The sequence below is a fragment of the Apis cerana genome, linkage group LG3 (genome assembly GCF_029169275.1).
Source record: "Apis cerana isolate GH-2021 linkage group LG3, AcerK_1.0, whole genome shotgun sequence".
NCBI lineage: Eukaryota > Metazoa > Arthropoda > Insecta > Hymenoptera > Apidae > Apis > Apis cerana.
In genome coordinates, this window is record NC_083854.1 from 10,615,671 (window position 1) to 10,632,757 (window position 17,087).

A 17,087-nucleotide genomic window follows, 5' to 3' on the forward strand; every position below is an offset into this window, starting at 1 on the left:
GTTTCATCATTTGTATATATCTATCCCCGTCAACTGCAGACACGAAATCTAAGGAGAAACAAACAACTTAAGCCCGTTGTCACGTTGTTCATCGTTACATTGTTAAATCTAATTAAGAAGAAATATTTGAGAAACGTTATCCAACGTTACCGATCTGAATATTTAAACTTTCCCCTTGATCCCTCCGCTTCTATCAATTTTCCCGCGCAAATATCGATCGTGAAAAACAAATTCTTCCTTACCTTTCTCCCGTCACGAATTATCTTATTTTCAAAATTTACGATCGAATTGATGGACCAATCGATCGAGCAAAATCGGAATATCGCACGAAAACTGAAACTTTTTCTTTTTTCTTTTTTTTCCTTCTTGTATTTCCGGAAGAGCCACGCGGGCTAAATTACGAGTTTTATAATTCATCGCGTCGTTCATCGATTCGAAAGCTCTCTCTCTTTCTCCCCGGAGAAGAAGAGAAAGAAAGAAAGAGACGGAAACTTCGGTTCTTACCTTCAGGGCGAATCCTTGCCTCGAGTGATCGAGCGAGAGTTTGGATCGCGGACAGAATGCATCGTTCGAGCTAAATTCTTGCTCTTACGCCCATGAAGATGTTAAGTAACGAGGTAGACGAACGGGGCCGTTTTTCTTACATTTTTCTCGCTCTTCTCCTCGCTCTGATACCAAAGTATATTTTGCCATGACGATGACGGTTCGAGCTTTTCGCAGAACTCGTTAAAATGAATAGGTTTTTTCAATTCTTGTTTTTTCTTTTTTTTTTTTGACTATGATTATCTTTTACAGCGTTCGAATTATTCGAGTAGAGTGTAGAGTAAGGAAAATTGAAGGAAAAATTTGTTAGAAATCATAATTCGAAGAATCGTAGTTCGCTCTTTTGGCGAACTTTGGATAATCGATTTTTTCCTGTCTTTTTTTCTCACTTTCGATTCCCTTTTTCAAATAACTCTTCTTTCTCTTCTTCGTAAAAATAAAAAGTAGAAAGGATTGAAGAAAACTCGTCAATTAAAAATAACGATTGGTGACTCTTTTGCGATACGAAACATTTCTAGAGACTGGAATATTTTTAAGACTGGGATATAAATATAGTTTATATCTTCTTTTCTAATTGTTGATAACAATTATTACAATTGTTAATAATATTATTACTATGAAGAATGACTAGAATATTTGAGAAGCATATGTTACTCATATTTTATTACTTGGAATTCTCTATCTCGCGTACTTTTGCCGAGCAATCGATTCTCGTTACGCCTTAAACATACCATTGGTATATCAATTTCTAGACACAACAATTCTTTATCTTTTTTTTTTATATCTATACATATATTATTGGAACGAGAATTTTATCGATGTCAATTGGATTCGAGATAATTAAAATTTGATTTTTATTTAAAATATGATAAATTGATTATGATTTATAAAAAAAAATTCGATATTCTAACAAAGTTCTTTCGAAAAATTTCTCGATGTAAACAAAATCCGTTCTAAAGTCTGGCAAAAATTCTCTTTTAAAAATTCTCTTTCTCTAAATAATAAATTCCTTGAAAAAAGATCTTCCTTTTCGAACAAAAATCCTTCAAAGTCGAGTAACAAAATTCCTCTTTTAAATAATCCAAAAAAAAAATTCTCCTCTTTTTGCACCTGTCCTGCCCTTATTTTATTTTGTCTGACGGTTTTCAGACGTGTCCGCGTTGAAATTTAAATAAATGAGAAACTGTGTCCAATGTAGAAAAAAGATTTATGAATTTTCTCAGTTGTCCGGTAATACCGATTCTTGCACGGTCGTTTGCACATTAAATTCTCGATCTCGACGCCCTGCCCAATAATAAGCGATTAAAAATTCCCTCCATTCGAATCCATTCTTTAATCTGAATGAAAGAAAAGATGGCAATAATTTAAAATTTTACGAATACAAATTTTTTAAAGAATAAAACAAGAAACATTAAAAAAAAATCATATATTCTCGATATCTGTCGACATATCGAAAAAAAAAAAATCATCGACCGTTTAATATATTCGCATCATACTCCGACACACGTTAAACCTTCGTCAACTTGTCGAAACGATCGACAGCGAACAATCCGAAACACATCTTCCCCCTATCCATGCCAAAAACACGTCCTCCATCCTGAATCATCCCGCCTCCATCTAAATCCTCAGCGAGGAGAAACAGTCGAAAACAGGAAGCGAAGTATCGCGGAACAAGTTTATCGGATGCAGCACGAAAGAATGCTTATCTCGTTATTCAAATATCACTGATGGCGCTCGCGTGTATCAAGTATCTCGCATTGCCATCGCCTTTCCACCCCCTGTGCTTCTTCCTTCTCCTCCCTTCCCGACGAAACACTTTTTCTCCCTCTTCTTCTTCCTCCTCCTCCTCACGCCAAGAAGGCTGTTTCTCCTACGAGTCGAGTCGAAAGTTCCCCAACCGTATCCCCAGGACGCTTCCTATATTTCCCTGTATTTCTGCCAAGACTCTTGCTCGGCCCAGTAAATTACGAGGAGGGCGAGGGACACGAGATACGGGCCGGAGGCTTTATCTCGCCACGGGTATCGCCATTTCTGCCAACTTTCACGGGAGCGCGAGCCGATTTTTCGATTCCTTCGAAAGGAACGAGGCCAGGTGAGAAGGGAAAACGGCTCGAGATGAATTTGAATTGGATTTTTATTATCGTTTGTTGGAGGGACAGAGAGAGAGGGAGCAGTGTTTCTAGGATCTTTCAGGATTTTCTTTTTCTTTTCTCTGTGTGAATTTCTTTTGTAACGTCCCCCTGTGGATAGAGGGAATTAATTTTAACGAAGAGAAGAGAAAATTGAGAGGGTGGATAAATTTGATTATCCGTTTGTTTATCTAAAATTTTAATAAAATTTTATAGAGGAGAAGCTTGGGAACTTAGTTATGAGAGTCTTGGATAAATTTGATTATCTTTGTTTGTTTTATCTAAAATTTCGATGCAGAAAATGGTAGAAAAATTTTGGATATTATTTTTCAGACGATAAGAGAAGAGAAATGTATCTCTTATCCATTTTTTCTTTCCTTTTTCATCGATTATTCCCAATACTATTATTATTATTATTACACGCAATTTTAAATTAACAAATTAGGAAATTATTTATACCTTTATCCAAACTTATCTTTATCCAAAAGAAAATGAAAAGTAAATCTCGACGAGATTTCAGAGGACGCGGTATCTGTCTGCACACATAAAACAATGGAAACAATGGAAAAATTCGCGCTCGAATTTTTTTTTTACGATCGACTTCGTACCCGCATTTCCCTTTTCACCTTTCGGTTTTATTTTGTTTTCTTTTCTTTTCTTTTCTTTCTTTTTTTCTGTCTCCCCTGTAAAAGAGGAGGCACCGTTGCTTTATATCCCCGCGTTTGCATTTCACGCTGCGCGAAGCGTGTCGATCCAATCTCCAGTTGTTCGAACAAGTAGCCAAACAAGCAATACGCAACTATACACGTTGCACCCGTTCATTATCATCCGTTCTTGTTTTTCCTATGATCGTTTCTATCCATGAGAGTTCCTCCTCCATCCTCTCTTCCTCCATCCCGAAAAATGTTTCGTTTCGTCGACTCGATCGATTGAAACAAGTATTTCTATCATTTTTTTTTTCCTCTCCAAAATTTTAATGGTAATAATGTATGTTTCTGTTTATTTTATCAAATGTTTTTTGAAACTAAAAACTAGTGATTGGTCTTCTTCGTCGAAAAATCGATCATTGTGAATTATAATGGTTCGAAAGAATATTTCGACGAGATTCGTGATGGAAAGAAATACCTATCATCTTCTTGCGAAATTGTCAGAATTTTTTATTTCAATCGCATATCATTTCTCTGATTTTACGAGTAGAAAGGGATAACATTCTATACGCAGCTTTTGGAAGATCGATCCCGAAGATGAAAAAAAATTACAGAAATTTAGATTCGTTTATTGAATTGTGATTAAATTTAAATTTATCACGCAATAAGTAATCGATAAAATTGATGGATGAATCTCCGCAGTCACTTCACCAATATATTAACGAATATAATTTTTTTTTTTAGAAAAAATAGCAATCGCTGAATAAAGGAAATTGGCAAACTTTGAGATTATTCGTCGCAATTAGAAAAATATAAAAAAAATTTTCGCGATAAAGAAAGGGAAAACTTGGAAATCTCTCGAGACTGATTAAAAAATGGCGTTACATTTCGGCGACGAAAGAAAAAAAAAAGAAAGAAAGAAAGAAAGAAAGAAAGAAGTAGGTATGCAAGTGTATTGCCCCAGGGCAAAAGTCTAAGAGAAAAATGTCGTAATAAACGTAGGTTTGCGCTCTTCGTTTCCGGGATACGACCTTTTTAAGCCAGGGAACGAATTATGCCAAGCAGTTTTTAATTAAGCGCAAAATGAATGTTAAAAATCTAACCTCGTCGACGAGATTAATCCCCCTCCTTTCTCTCTCTTTCTCTGTCCCCTTTTTTTCTTTTATCTTTAAAGTAAAAATTTTCAGGAATAATAAATAAATAAATTAAATGGAACCCAATCCACTTAATTCTAATCCACAGAATCCACGAAAAGGAATTGTTATATTATTTTTAAATTACCGCTTTAATGTGAAGTAAAAATGGAAATACAAAGAGGTATATAAGTTACTTTGCATATTATTCATCGTAAATATTTATTCGAACTTGATTTCATTTTCATAAAATTGTTTCTCTTCGATTTTAATCACGGTATTTCGATTATATATATACATATATACATATATTCCACTCTCTCAAAAGCTGATGCAAATCTTTAATCTAGCCATCCTCCCCGAAGAAAAATTATAATGACAAAAGAACTTATTATTTCTCATGAATAAGTATCAACTATATATTTCATCATCCGTTATTTCCGCGATCGAATATTTTGCAATATATATTAAATTAATATCGCGAGATTTGATCGTTTGAATTTCACGTTTGTAGCGTGCTTTATCCGTATTAAATATGCTTTATTACGGGAGAGGATAAAAATGGATAAATATCGAGGCATGGTTGAATGAAAAGCAATGCTGATCGCTGGCGCGTTCGATCGGGAACAAAGGGAGAGCCAACCGGAAATCATTAATTGCTCTGTCATCGTCGAAGCGTCGAATGAGTGGTAATGAGTTGGACAATTTTTCACAGATGTTCGATTTCGCGAAACCGGCCTTGAATCTCACTCTTTGAAAAAATAAACGTTGCAACGTTGCTAAATAATTACGCGAACGTTGAATTGCAGTTGGGCGAACAAAGAGAACCGGGAAAGAATAACTTGAAATATTTTTTGTAAGGGAAAACAATTTCGGCGCGAATCGAACGAATTTTTTCTTTACGCGAATTTGCAAACTCGATTCTATTTTTTTTTTTTTATAATATAATGGAATTTGTTAGCTCTTCGAGGTGGGAAAAATCGCAAACGCGAGAAGCAATAAATAAAAAAGAATAAATATTCCTCGATGATGGAGGTAGTAAGATTTTCTTAAAATCTGCGTGAAAGGATTTTTGTGAATGGGAAAAAATTCGCACAATTTTCGTACAAGAAAATAAATGAGGAATAAATGCGAAATATTAAATGTTGAAAATTAAATTAATAAAAATTCGTTCGAAGTAATTTCGAGAAGAAGAAAGAAAAATGACAACTGCGAAATTCTCACGAACTTTTCCAATTTTCATTCCTCTGTCAATTCCTATTTTTTTTTTTTTTTTTCCTTTTTCATAATAATCGAAAACATACCTGAAACGTATCGTTCTCCGTTACAAAATGAAAAAAAAAAAAAAAAAAGAATAAAACGATAGAATTGGTTTTCAAAGCTCGATCTAACTCAACATCCCCTACTCCCCTCCCTCATAAATGCGAATTCACGCGACGAATATTACGAATGGATGACGATCGAACGTGTAAAACGTCTGGTTTCATAAATATTTTCAGTATCTGGCGTGTATCCGACATTTTTTTTTTTTGCGGCTATAAGTTTCCACCAGCGGCAAGTTTAACATTATCGGTTTTTTTTTCCTCCCCTCGAGTTCTTCAAAAGTTTGTTTCCAACTTTCTATCGTCGGAGACAGGCAATTTTGCTCGAGTTCGATCGAAGATTCGGCCTCGACCCTCGCTTTCTGCATTCTCTTTCCTTTTAATTCCGATAATCCGATATTTACTGTGAGAAATACGTAAATAGATCGCGTTTTCCTTTTATTCCCTATTTTTTTATTAAATGTTTAGATTGGAATATTTTTCCCTGTTATTTTTTTTTTTTTTTTAATCGTGAAATATCATTATTCCTACAATGATCGACACACGCGATGGAAAGGAAAATTTCATAACGATTTTTTCTAAATTACAAACGTCACAATTAAAATTTTTTTCGAAGAGTTGTTCCTCGTTAACTTTTACATACGTATCATTCTATCAAAAGTTTAAAATCGACAACGTTTTTCTCGCTGAAAAAATTTAAGGAAAATCCATTAAAATAGAATTATCGTTAATATCCCTTAGAGTTAATTTCTACTTAAAAGTTATAAAAGAAAAAAAAAGATACTCAACGATTCAAAAAAATGATTCCTGAACAACTTTTGTCTGATACTGTATATAAGAAAAGCACTCGACGTTCGATATTGATCCACGGTTTATTTCGAGACACAATTACTAATGCGGCAGACTTCCGTTTCGAAGCGAGATGAAATAAAAAAGAAAAAAAGAAAAAAAAATTCTCACGTACGAATTTCCATCGTAAACTCTTCGTTTTCGATCAATCGATCCGTTAATTACGGATATTCGAAAAGCGCGAGTCTCTCTTTATGACGAGCTATTAACGAGCGCTGGTTTTCGAGCCGAAAATTTACGCAGCCGGATGATTCGCTCTTCGAATCAATTTCAATTAAACGTTTGACAATTCGAGCCGATATCCCGAATTCTAATTAATTTCCATCCACGCTTCGAATCGACTAATGAGAGTATTGACACAAGGATATAACGCGTTCGAGGTTATGTTCAAAGCGAGAATTCGCGCTCGTTCGATTTTCGTGCGCCCCCCATTTTTCGACGCCATTTTCCTCGTTCTCTTTAATAGGGTTGCAGTGTTGCGGGTAGAACGAAATAATAATTTCGTTGGACGAACGATAATTTCTGTCTCAGATTAAAAGAAGACCGTGATGGATGGACGTATTCTCGTTGAATGACTTTTTTAAATCTCTCCTCGATGATTTTCAATGATTTGGATTATTTGTCGCGTATACAATGTCAGTCTTGATATAGGAAAAATGAATTTGCTAGTTGTTGGAAGAGGCGTATGATATATTACTTGGAAAGTGTCAAAATTGAAAATTTTTGTACTCTTCTGGAAGAATTTATTTTACGACACTCTGTTACATATTCCCTTGGAATTTCACATTCGTGACGCTTAGTTATTGTAACTGTAATGAAGCGCAATTTAATACACGTTACAAAGTACTACTTGTGTAATTCTATTTCTATAATTGGAATTAATTGTACACGCAGCAATTTGTGTAATTAATTGTAATACCTTTCCGTACCGATCGTTAGTTCGCGTTGTTGAATCCTCTGTTATATCGCATCGCCGATTATAAACTCGTTACATTATAAAAATACTTGTTGTATTATTGACATCGTGTTTTTTATAGGAAAGGGAATATTTGAATTAATCCAGAAGAGAAAATGGATCGCGGGCAAGGAGCGAGTTGAAGGCTTTTGATACGAATATTTCATTGCACGATGAGAACCGGTTGTAAATAAAATAAAGTGAACATTGATCGCCACAAGCGTTGACAACGATAAGATCAACATTAGACTCGATTGTTTAATTTCCCTGTTTTCATTGTCCCATGTACGATTTTACTCGCGAAATTAATATAAACTTTAGTTATCTCCGGAGTTTCCCAATTAGTTCCAGAGTCATACATGTAGGCCACTGACCTAGAAAATTTCTACGTATCCACCATTTTCACAATAAGATGTCGAGAACATCGAGGTTTAAACTCCCGTCTCTTATTGTTACGGTGTCTTAATAACAACGAGCTATCGAATTTATCGATCGTTCATTAAACTTTTCTAAACGTTTTGCAAAATGATGCTTTATATGATGCACTAATTTTGTAAATAATTGGGAAAATATTTTCGAATTATTCCGCTCGTCTACGATATTCATTAACTTGAAAAGAAGAAGAAAAAAAGAAAAATCTTAAATTCAAAAAAGAATCCACGATTTTTAAATATTTATTTGTACACAAGATTCCATTTCCATTTTCACTTTTTCTTTTTTGCAACGTACAATAGAGATGCAATAATAATTATAAACGGTTGAAAAAGAATTATATATTCAAAACATGATTGAAGGAGAAAAAAAAAAGGAAGGAAATCAAAATTTGTCAGATTGATAACACGAGTTGCAAATTTTACGATCATCTTGCAGACGTGTATAACGGTGTATATTTAACGGTGCATGCGCGTCCTTGATGACGGTGCAATCGCATAAATAGAGGCGCGGAGAGGAAGTTATCGATATTGTAGCGCGACCTAACGAGTTCAATTCCGTGCAATCACGTTTAATACGTACGATCGTATCGTTCATAAGCTCTGTCTACCGGTCCCCGCGTTTCCACAGCTAATTCTCCGCGTGATCGTCGCTTTTATCGATGCTCGATCCATCGTGAAAATCGCCAATTATGCGAAACGTGTCATCCCATTAAGAATGGGGAAAGCGGGGACAAATATCTTGTTGATCCTGGGAGGAATTAATAATGGAAAATTGAAATTGGAAGATCGAGAATAAATAAATCGAGCATTCAGAAAAGTTTCTCAACTAGAAACTTCTTTTTCGATTCTTTTCTATTAATTCTTTGTTAAATCTCTTTTATTATGATATTGATCTTAAAGATCCGAAAGACGCGGAAAGATAAGAGATGCGTTTTAGTGAAATTCGATTCAAAGAAAAAAATAGACGGTGACTGGTAAAATTAGAAAAGAGGTGGTGAGGTATATAAATTGAAGGAACGAGCGGATGAATCATTTCTAAAATAAGGATCACGTGTAAATCTAAGAAAAGTTCAAGGAATCGATTTACTTCGGCATAGAAAAATAAACTCTCGTTTTAAAAGAAATATCAATTCTCTAAATAAAATATTTATTATTCCAATGAATAATGAAAAAAAAAAAATGTTCAACTTCAAAAATTGTATATATAAATAATGAACTTCCACGTTCTCCCTTCCACATTGTTCATTCTTCAAGAAGACACGATGAAATAAAACTTGAAATACGTTCAATTTAGAACGAATTTTAGCACCCTTCTTAGGCACCTTGTTAGTCGATTACTTCGGCAAGTTTAAATTAAAATTTTATTCACCCTTCCTATTTCCAAAAGTCGCCGTGAATTTTGGCCGCCCAACATTCGACGAGGTGACTCGCGCTTAAAATGTAAAATCGCCTCCAAACTTTCATAATTCTTGTTTCGAGTCCCTCGTTGTCGTCGAATATTCAACCCCCCTCTCTTTCTCTTTCTCTCTCTCTCTGTGCTCTGTCTTCTTGCCGCGTGAAACGATTTATAACCCTCGAGAATAAACGAGAGAGTCGAAGATATTTTCAATTCTGGAAATGGAGTGCAAGTGTGAATTAAATTCCCGATTGGAAAAGTTCTTCTCGAAAGATTCGTTCGATTCGTGTGTTCGATTTTGCGATTATCGATAAAGTGTGCAAAAATGTGAAATCCATTTTTGTGCGAGTTGTCGAATGGAATATGGATTGTAAAAATTTTGTAGGAGACTGTTTTTTGACTGGTTTTTTTTTAAGTCTGGATTTAAAAAGTGCTATTTTTTTTTTTAGATATATAAACTTGTAACATTTGTTTCTTTGATATGGATATTCTAAATAGATTTTATAGCACAATTATGTGATTACAATTTAGTAATAATCCGTCTCCTTCGACAAACGGTTTTCGATATAACAGCTTGAGAGGAGGAGAAAGAAATACAGAAACGAACCGTTAGTTACGTAAATTTCAAGGATACGCGAAATTGATCTTGAAAATTGATCGTTAGAAAAGTTCATTGACCGTGTCAGGAGAATTATGCTCTCGTTAAATTATCGTAAATAGAGAATAATTGGATACATTTTTTTTACTTTTTTTTTACGATTAAAAATACGAATAAAGAAAGAAAGAAAAAAATAAATGAAAGACGATAAAAAATGGAAAAGTAAAGTGGATGGAAAGAGGTAAAATTTTAGATTTTTATTCGTCAGTAGAATTTCGTTGTTTTATAAAAGTGATAGATCATTCACGGAAAAATGTGACGTGCATAGGTAGATTGTTCGATTGGATCAAAAGAAAAAAATAATAATAATTAATATTCAGTTTGTTTTCGACGGTTTTGTCAGTGATTGGAGGTGACGGTAATCGATCGTCCGAATAAACTATAAACACTGCTCGATATTTGTCTATCGCCATGAATATTTGAAATTGAGGGAGGGGGTATGTCGACATAGCGTGAAAATTCGAAATGGTTTCTATAAATTTTGATTAAAATTTACTTTGGCGATGATAAAATTTCATCGTTCGATTAACTCGAAACTTATTCGATTCCCATCGAAAAAGTCAATTTATTTCATATAAATTTTTAAAAACAGATTAAAAACTATAGGTTCCAATCTCTCCTTAAATAAATAATAAAATTCTATTATCCGATTAATTTCGTATTTATTAATTTGATCGAGACACCTAATCTCATCCCTATTAAATTCCTTCGACATCGAATTTTGAAATTTTCGATTGGAAATAATTAAAAGTTTCAACGAATCAATTCTAAGAGATCATTGAGAGATCCATTTTTGAAATAGATGATAAAATTCCTTATTCCCTTCATATTTAACAATGTTCATTCAAAAAAAGAATAATACTTAATTGAAGAAAATCTATCTTTGATGCATAACCATCCCTTTTCTCTTTTCCCAACAATTTGAATTTCGCTCAAGTTGATCAATCGTTACGATTTCAACAAAGTAATAACGATAATAATAATAATTAAAAATAATAGAAACCTTACCTTCGACAGACCATCCATATTATAGATCCCATCGATATCCTCTGTTATCCCAGCGGCAAAAACGACGAACACGACAAAGTTGGAGTGGTCAACTGAGCGTGTTCTTCCGGTTTACACGCGGCCAAGACAGGCGACAGACCCACAATCCACCTCAGTGACGATCCTCTCCTCGGTCATGAATAATCTTCTGCAATGGCAACTGTTGGAGACGGCCGATGGTCGACGCGTTCAGAGACTCTGAAACTTTGTTTTCGCGAGCCGGGGACCAAATTTCCAAGCCGAAATCGTTGCGAAGTTCCGCCACGCGTACGATGTCGTCTGGACGGGATAAGTCCAATGGTCGTAATGTGATTGACGAACGATGTAGAGGAAACGATTCCCTTGCGGATAACGGAGAGTGCGATGTTTCGTGCGAAGAAGAAACACGATGCTCTTAGTATTTGGTGCAACTGGTGATTGGTGGAATGATGAATCATTAACGATTTTCACGTGGGTTGTAGAGGATTTGTGTTGGATTAGGTGAAGGAAGAAGTAGATTATTAAAATGTGTATTTAAAAAAAGAGGGAGGGAAAAATATTGGAGCAATTGTTGAACGTATAGATTCTTTTTCCAAATTATGACAATTTCAGAATCTCTGATTTATTTTAATTAACATTTTAACTCGGATAAATCTCGAACTGTTAAGATATTTAATTAGAATTGGCTAATTATCCGGTCATCCGCACGCAACGTTCCATTCCTCTGTTCCGAAGAAGAGCAAGATGGTGGCCAAGAGGACGATGATGTTGCGTCAGAGCGAGCACCGGCCCCGTTATTTTCCTTTCCAACGCGTCCTTTATCCTTGCGTTGTAATTTCTCAAAAGCACGTGCCGCACGCGAAACAATTCGAATTAATTTGATTACTAATGGGAACAATAACGCATACCCGAAAGAGGAGATAACCGATAATTGCAGGGGTGTAGAGATTCCCTTAATCACTTTCTTGCCTCTCGCGAACTCTCTAATTTGTCGCAGCCAGTTCGTTAGAGACGTCCTTATCTTCGTTCACCGGATTATTTACGGGGTACTGCGTAATAAAGGCGTACGAGAGGAGAGTGTAAAAGAGCGGTGAAGTCTTCGAGAATCGGTCTAATGTGAAAATGAACGTGTCTGGGAAGCGAGAGAAAATGAATCGTCGAAGAGGAAGATTAATGGATGATAAGACTCTGTGAAGTAGCGATTAAAAGCTTGGAATTTATCTTTATTCGTTCTAGAAAGAAATCATAAACTCAAAAGTTTATGTCAAATTTTCTTGTCAAATTTTTATCTGAAATTAAATAGAAAAATATATCATCGAATATTAAGAAAGAGACTAACAGATGGCTTTGTAACAGCGATCAAAAGTCTAGAATTTATTAATTTGTTCTAGAGAATCGACGAATTTGATTAAAAAGTTAAATTAGAATTTCTTAACCTCAAAAATTCTTTGATTTTTGAATAATTTTCCCAAATTTTGCCAAACTTTCCGTCGTTCTTTTTCTAAAATTATCATCCGTATATTTAAATAAACCAAATTTTCTTTCGCCGTTCCCAATATCTAATAATTTCGCCGAAAAATTCAAGTATCAAATTCGAGAGCAGGGTCGATGTTAACGCGAATAGAATTTTGCCAATTTCTCCGCGCGAAACGACTTTTCGAAACGAAATTGATAGACGATACGTGATGGCTGCCTCTTCTACCCATGAGAGTAATTCCATATCCGTTGGAAACCGCTGTAAAAAGATCGATCTCTATTAATAAAATTTGTTACAAATCCCACGTATCTCGTGTATCAAGCCAAATCATCCAAGTTTTTCGCCATGCATCGAAAGCCACTTTATAAAGCAACTTTTTCCTAGCGCTGCACTTGGTAGGAAAAGTTCCCTTTCTCGTTAACACGTGTCTAAAGAGAACGTGAGACGCGTAAAACTTCTCTTTCCTTCAACTTCTTTTCTCGGCTTTTTTGTCCTCCTTTTCTGCCTCGCCTTTTTCCTTCCCTTTTTTCTTCTTTCTTTCTTTCTTTGGATCGCCGATGTGCGATGCGCAATACACGAAACGCATCCTTGGAGACGACGTTTTGCCTCGTTTCCTTCACCTTTTCCTCGTATGCCATTTTTTCAATTTCGTGTTCATCATTTATCGATTCAACGATTTGCGTGCACGCGATTCTTTTCAAAAAGGCGCGCGGGAATAGAAAAGATTGTAATAATAATTGTGGATCAATTTGGATCAATATAAATTATAAGTAACGTGTGAACTATCTTTGAGGAGGAAATAGATTTTGAAAATGATTCTTTTAATAATAATGCTGATCAATTTATCGTATACAGGATGTGTTGACAAATGTATGAAATGGATGAAAGAATATTTCAACAAAAATACTCGTATACGAGACATTTGAATATAAGATTCATCAAGAACATTTTTACGCATTAGTTTCTAAAATTTAAGTTTGTGATTGATCGTGCAATTACAAAGTCATTATTCCGCGATCGAACTTTTTCATGACTATTAATTCTTCTTACAAACAGTATATATATATATATTTTTTATTGTAAGCGAATTATTGAACAACAGTCTAAATGACGAAATTTATGATACATTTATAGCGCCAAGTTTATCGTACGACATCGATATCAATCGCAATTCGAACGATCCATTATTCCATTGACGTAGGAATATGCGATATTAAGAATTTTAAAATTATTCGCACGTCATTCCGTTTCTATTTTTAAAACTGAATTCATATTCATAGATTCGATGATATTTGATTAGAAATATATATACTGATGTTTGATAGAATATTTGATATGATAGGAAAATATAAACTGGAAAATTCCGATTTTTACATCTTCTCTAAGAAAGAATATAAAAAGAATACAAAAAGAATACAAAAACAAAAATACAGGAAAAATTTTCCCCTCCCTCTGGATTATAACTTTTTTCATCGGATTTCACGAAAGTTTTAGAAATAAACATCGACTTGGTTTCTCTCGATGAAAAAAAAAAAAAAAGAAGAAGAAGAAGAATCGTTAAAAGAAAACGTGGCACGATTTTTTTTCGCGTAGACAAATTGAAATGGAATCGATGATCGCGTGACGAGAAAAATATTTCACGATTTGAGGTTGGATACCGAATACTCTCCTGTTCCACGATCGATAATTATCATAGAAATTGGAGAGAATATGCGAAAAATGGTGTATCTCGGGGATTTGGTCGCCATTATGGAGGAACGTGACTTTGACAGGGACGCCATCGACACGGACTCTCTCGAGTCCGAGGTAATGGAACTTATTTACTTCGTATTTCGATTCAACAAAATATTCAACAGGCCGTTTCAATAGTTCTTTTTCTTCGTTGACGAAAATTTCCGCTCTTACTTGTAACTTGTAGTTGAAAAAAATTAAGAAAAAAGCGTGTATAGAATAATAGTTACGAATTTACAAAAAAACAAGTTTTCAGGAAAATATACATCTGAGAAAATTTTACTGTACAACCATTTGTTATTAAAAAACTCCTAAATTAAGAAAAAAGGTATTCTACGTAAGGAACAAGTTTTAAGAAAAATAAATCATCTGAGAAAATTTTACTATGTATATATAAAACTATCTGCATTGAAATTCTAAAATCTAGATTAAGAAGAAGGGATGTATAGAATGATAATTACGAATTTACGAAAGAACAAGTTTTAAGAAAAGTAAATCATCTGAGAAATTTTTACAACAGTCCAATAACTTAAACTTTTGAAAAAAGAAGTAATATCTATATAAATATGAAACAGTTATTAAAGAAAAGCAATAAGAGACTAGGAAAAATAGATCGATGAAATTTAGATCGATTATTCGTGTTTTAAAACAATTTCCAATCACTTTGTGGATGTTGAAAACGCGTTGCATTGTTGCAGGCTGTGCAATTGTCATCGTGCCCGAAACAGTTGGATCTGAGCAACGGGGGCCTGTCAAGGATCCCCGACAGCGCTATAGCATTTCCGGCGATAGAAGAGCTGATATTGAGCCAAAACCAACTAACGAACGCGAACAACAATCTGACATTGTTGCACAGGTACGAAAACACTTACTTTCACCGTCGATTCGTCCTTATTAATATGTTGCGCGCGAAAATCGAATTTTCATTAATACAATTGTATTTGTTAATAGAGAATATTCGAACGCGATCAAATTAATCAAATTTATTTCTTTCTTTCAAAGGTTTCCAAAACTTCGCATCGTTCATTTGGAGAGCAACGAGTTGAGGAGGATACCACGAGAGTTATTGGAGCTCACAGGATTGACCTACCTCAATCTCTCGGACAATAAAATCGAGAAAATTCCGGCCGACATAAGCCAGCTTATCAAGTATGTAGAGTCAATTTTATCAGATTTCGCTTGGAAAACAGGAAACATGTTGTGTGCGTTGTTGTACACGCGGCTTGTTTCTTTGCTAAGCAATTGTACCGAACGATTTAATTTTTTCTTTCTTTTTATTGTCAATTGTTTATTAAACGTTTCGTTAAATATTTTTACTAATTCAACTAATTTTCGAAAACTTTTCGAAAAATTTAAGAGTTTTTATAAATTTAGAGGAATAATTTGAATGGCTGAGAATGGAGAATGATTAATTTTTTGTTTTTTATTATTTATTTATTCATTAATCGTATATCCATAATTTCGACATAATAAACTGGCTTTCGAAATCGTTGGCAGTTTCAAAATTGATTTCTCTTCGAGAAACCAGTGATATATATATATATAGATATATCAAAGCTATCGATAAATGCTGAACAACGTGAAAGAAACTTGAGAAATATGAGATTGCTCGAGTCGCGATTTGACGTGGAATAGCATGGTTGGAACATTGAAGGATAATACTCTTTCACAACGAGGAGAGCGATTTCTCCTCGGAGAAATATTTTCAAATCATGTAGAAGAATCGTAATTTTAAGATGTTCTTGACGTCTCCTTTCTATATCAACCGAACAGTCACTTATCAAAATTTTAACCGCATAATATTTCGTAAAAACATTGGATTCAAACCGGATTGAATCGGATATTACTGGTCACGAAACTTTCTTTTTTCAACGGAATTTGCGGAAGATTAACATTTCTTTTTAAATATAAACAGTTTAATCAACTTAGAAATAATTTAATTGGAATTGAGATTAGATAATTCTTCTTACGATATACAAATCTACATTATTAATCTATTTATAAATTCTGTGCTTAAAAAAAATCTCTCCATCTTTTATCGGATACATCAGTTACCTCATTTATAATCTTACAGGAGTTAACATTAAAAATACAATCTTTTTCTTAATTATTTAAAGAGATAAGATACATAGAATTGTATATATCTTTCTACTTAAGATATCGAAAATCTCTGTAGATTTAAAGTGCTATTAAATCTTAAAATATCACGAAAAAATACGTGTATGTATCATTTTAATATAACCGCAAGGTTTAATGTCACAACATATGATAACATATGATAACATATGTTCCTCGATAAAGGAACGAGTTACACAAACGATTTCCACAAACACAAATCGTTTATCGACAATCTGTCGATGAATCGACGAATCTTCCACGTGGGTGATAACAGAAAGTTATCCGTTAATTAATCGGTCGAATCGCCGAGTCAGATATATTATTCGCCGATTTCCTTGCATCCGCAATTGCCAACCCTTACCAAGTCGACGGTGTGCTAATTCAGATAAATCGCCTAACCCCATGGATAATTGAAACGAATAGAAATCGATATCGCGATTCGTGGAAACTCAAACTCTTAAATTAAATGTTACACGAATATATCGATTAAAATTGTTACCTTTTATATTTTCTAAAATATGGAAATTTTCTTCCTTTGAAACGTCTTACTCAAAAATGTCTTTCAAATCGATATTATCGTACTCATAAATCAATCCAATATCATGGCAACGCTGAAATTTCGATAATTAATCTCAGAGATCAAACTTCAAATGAGAAAAACAATTATCG

General features: G+C 34.2%; 1 protein-coding gene across 2 annotated transcripts in view; it reads left to right on the plus strand.

The window, feature by feature from the left end:
- Positions 1-17,087, plus strand: part of LOC107998068 (PH domain leucine-rich repeat-containing protein phosphatase 2) — a 146,686-nt gene that overhangs the window by 115,952 nt on the left and 13,647 nt on the right. For both annotated transcript variants that reach the window (XM_062072840.1, XM_028666835.2), the window contains 2 exons: positions 14,999-15,156; positions 15,303-15,449. In XM_062072840.1, coding sequence (XP_061928824.1) covers positions 14,999-15,156; positions 15,303-15,449 — 305 coding nt within the window. The remainder of the gene's footprint in view (positions 1-14,998; positions 15,157-15,302; positions 15,450-17,087) is intronic.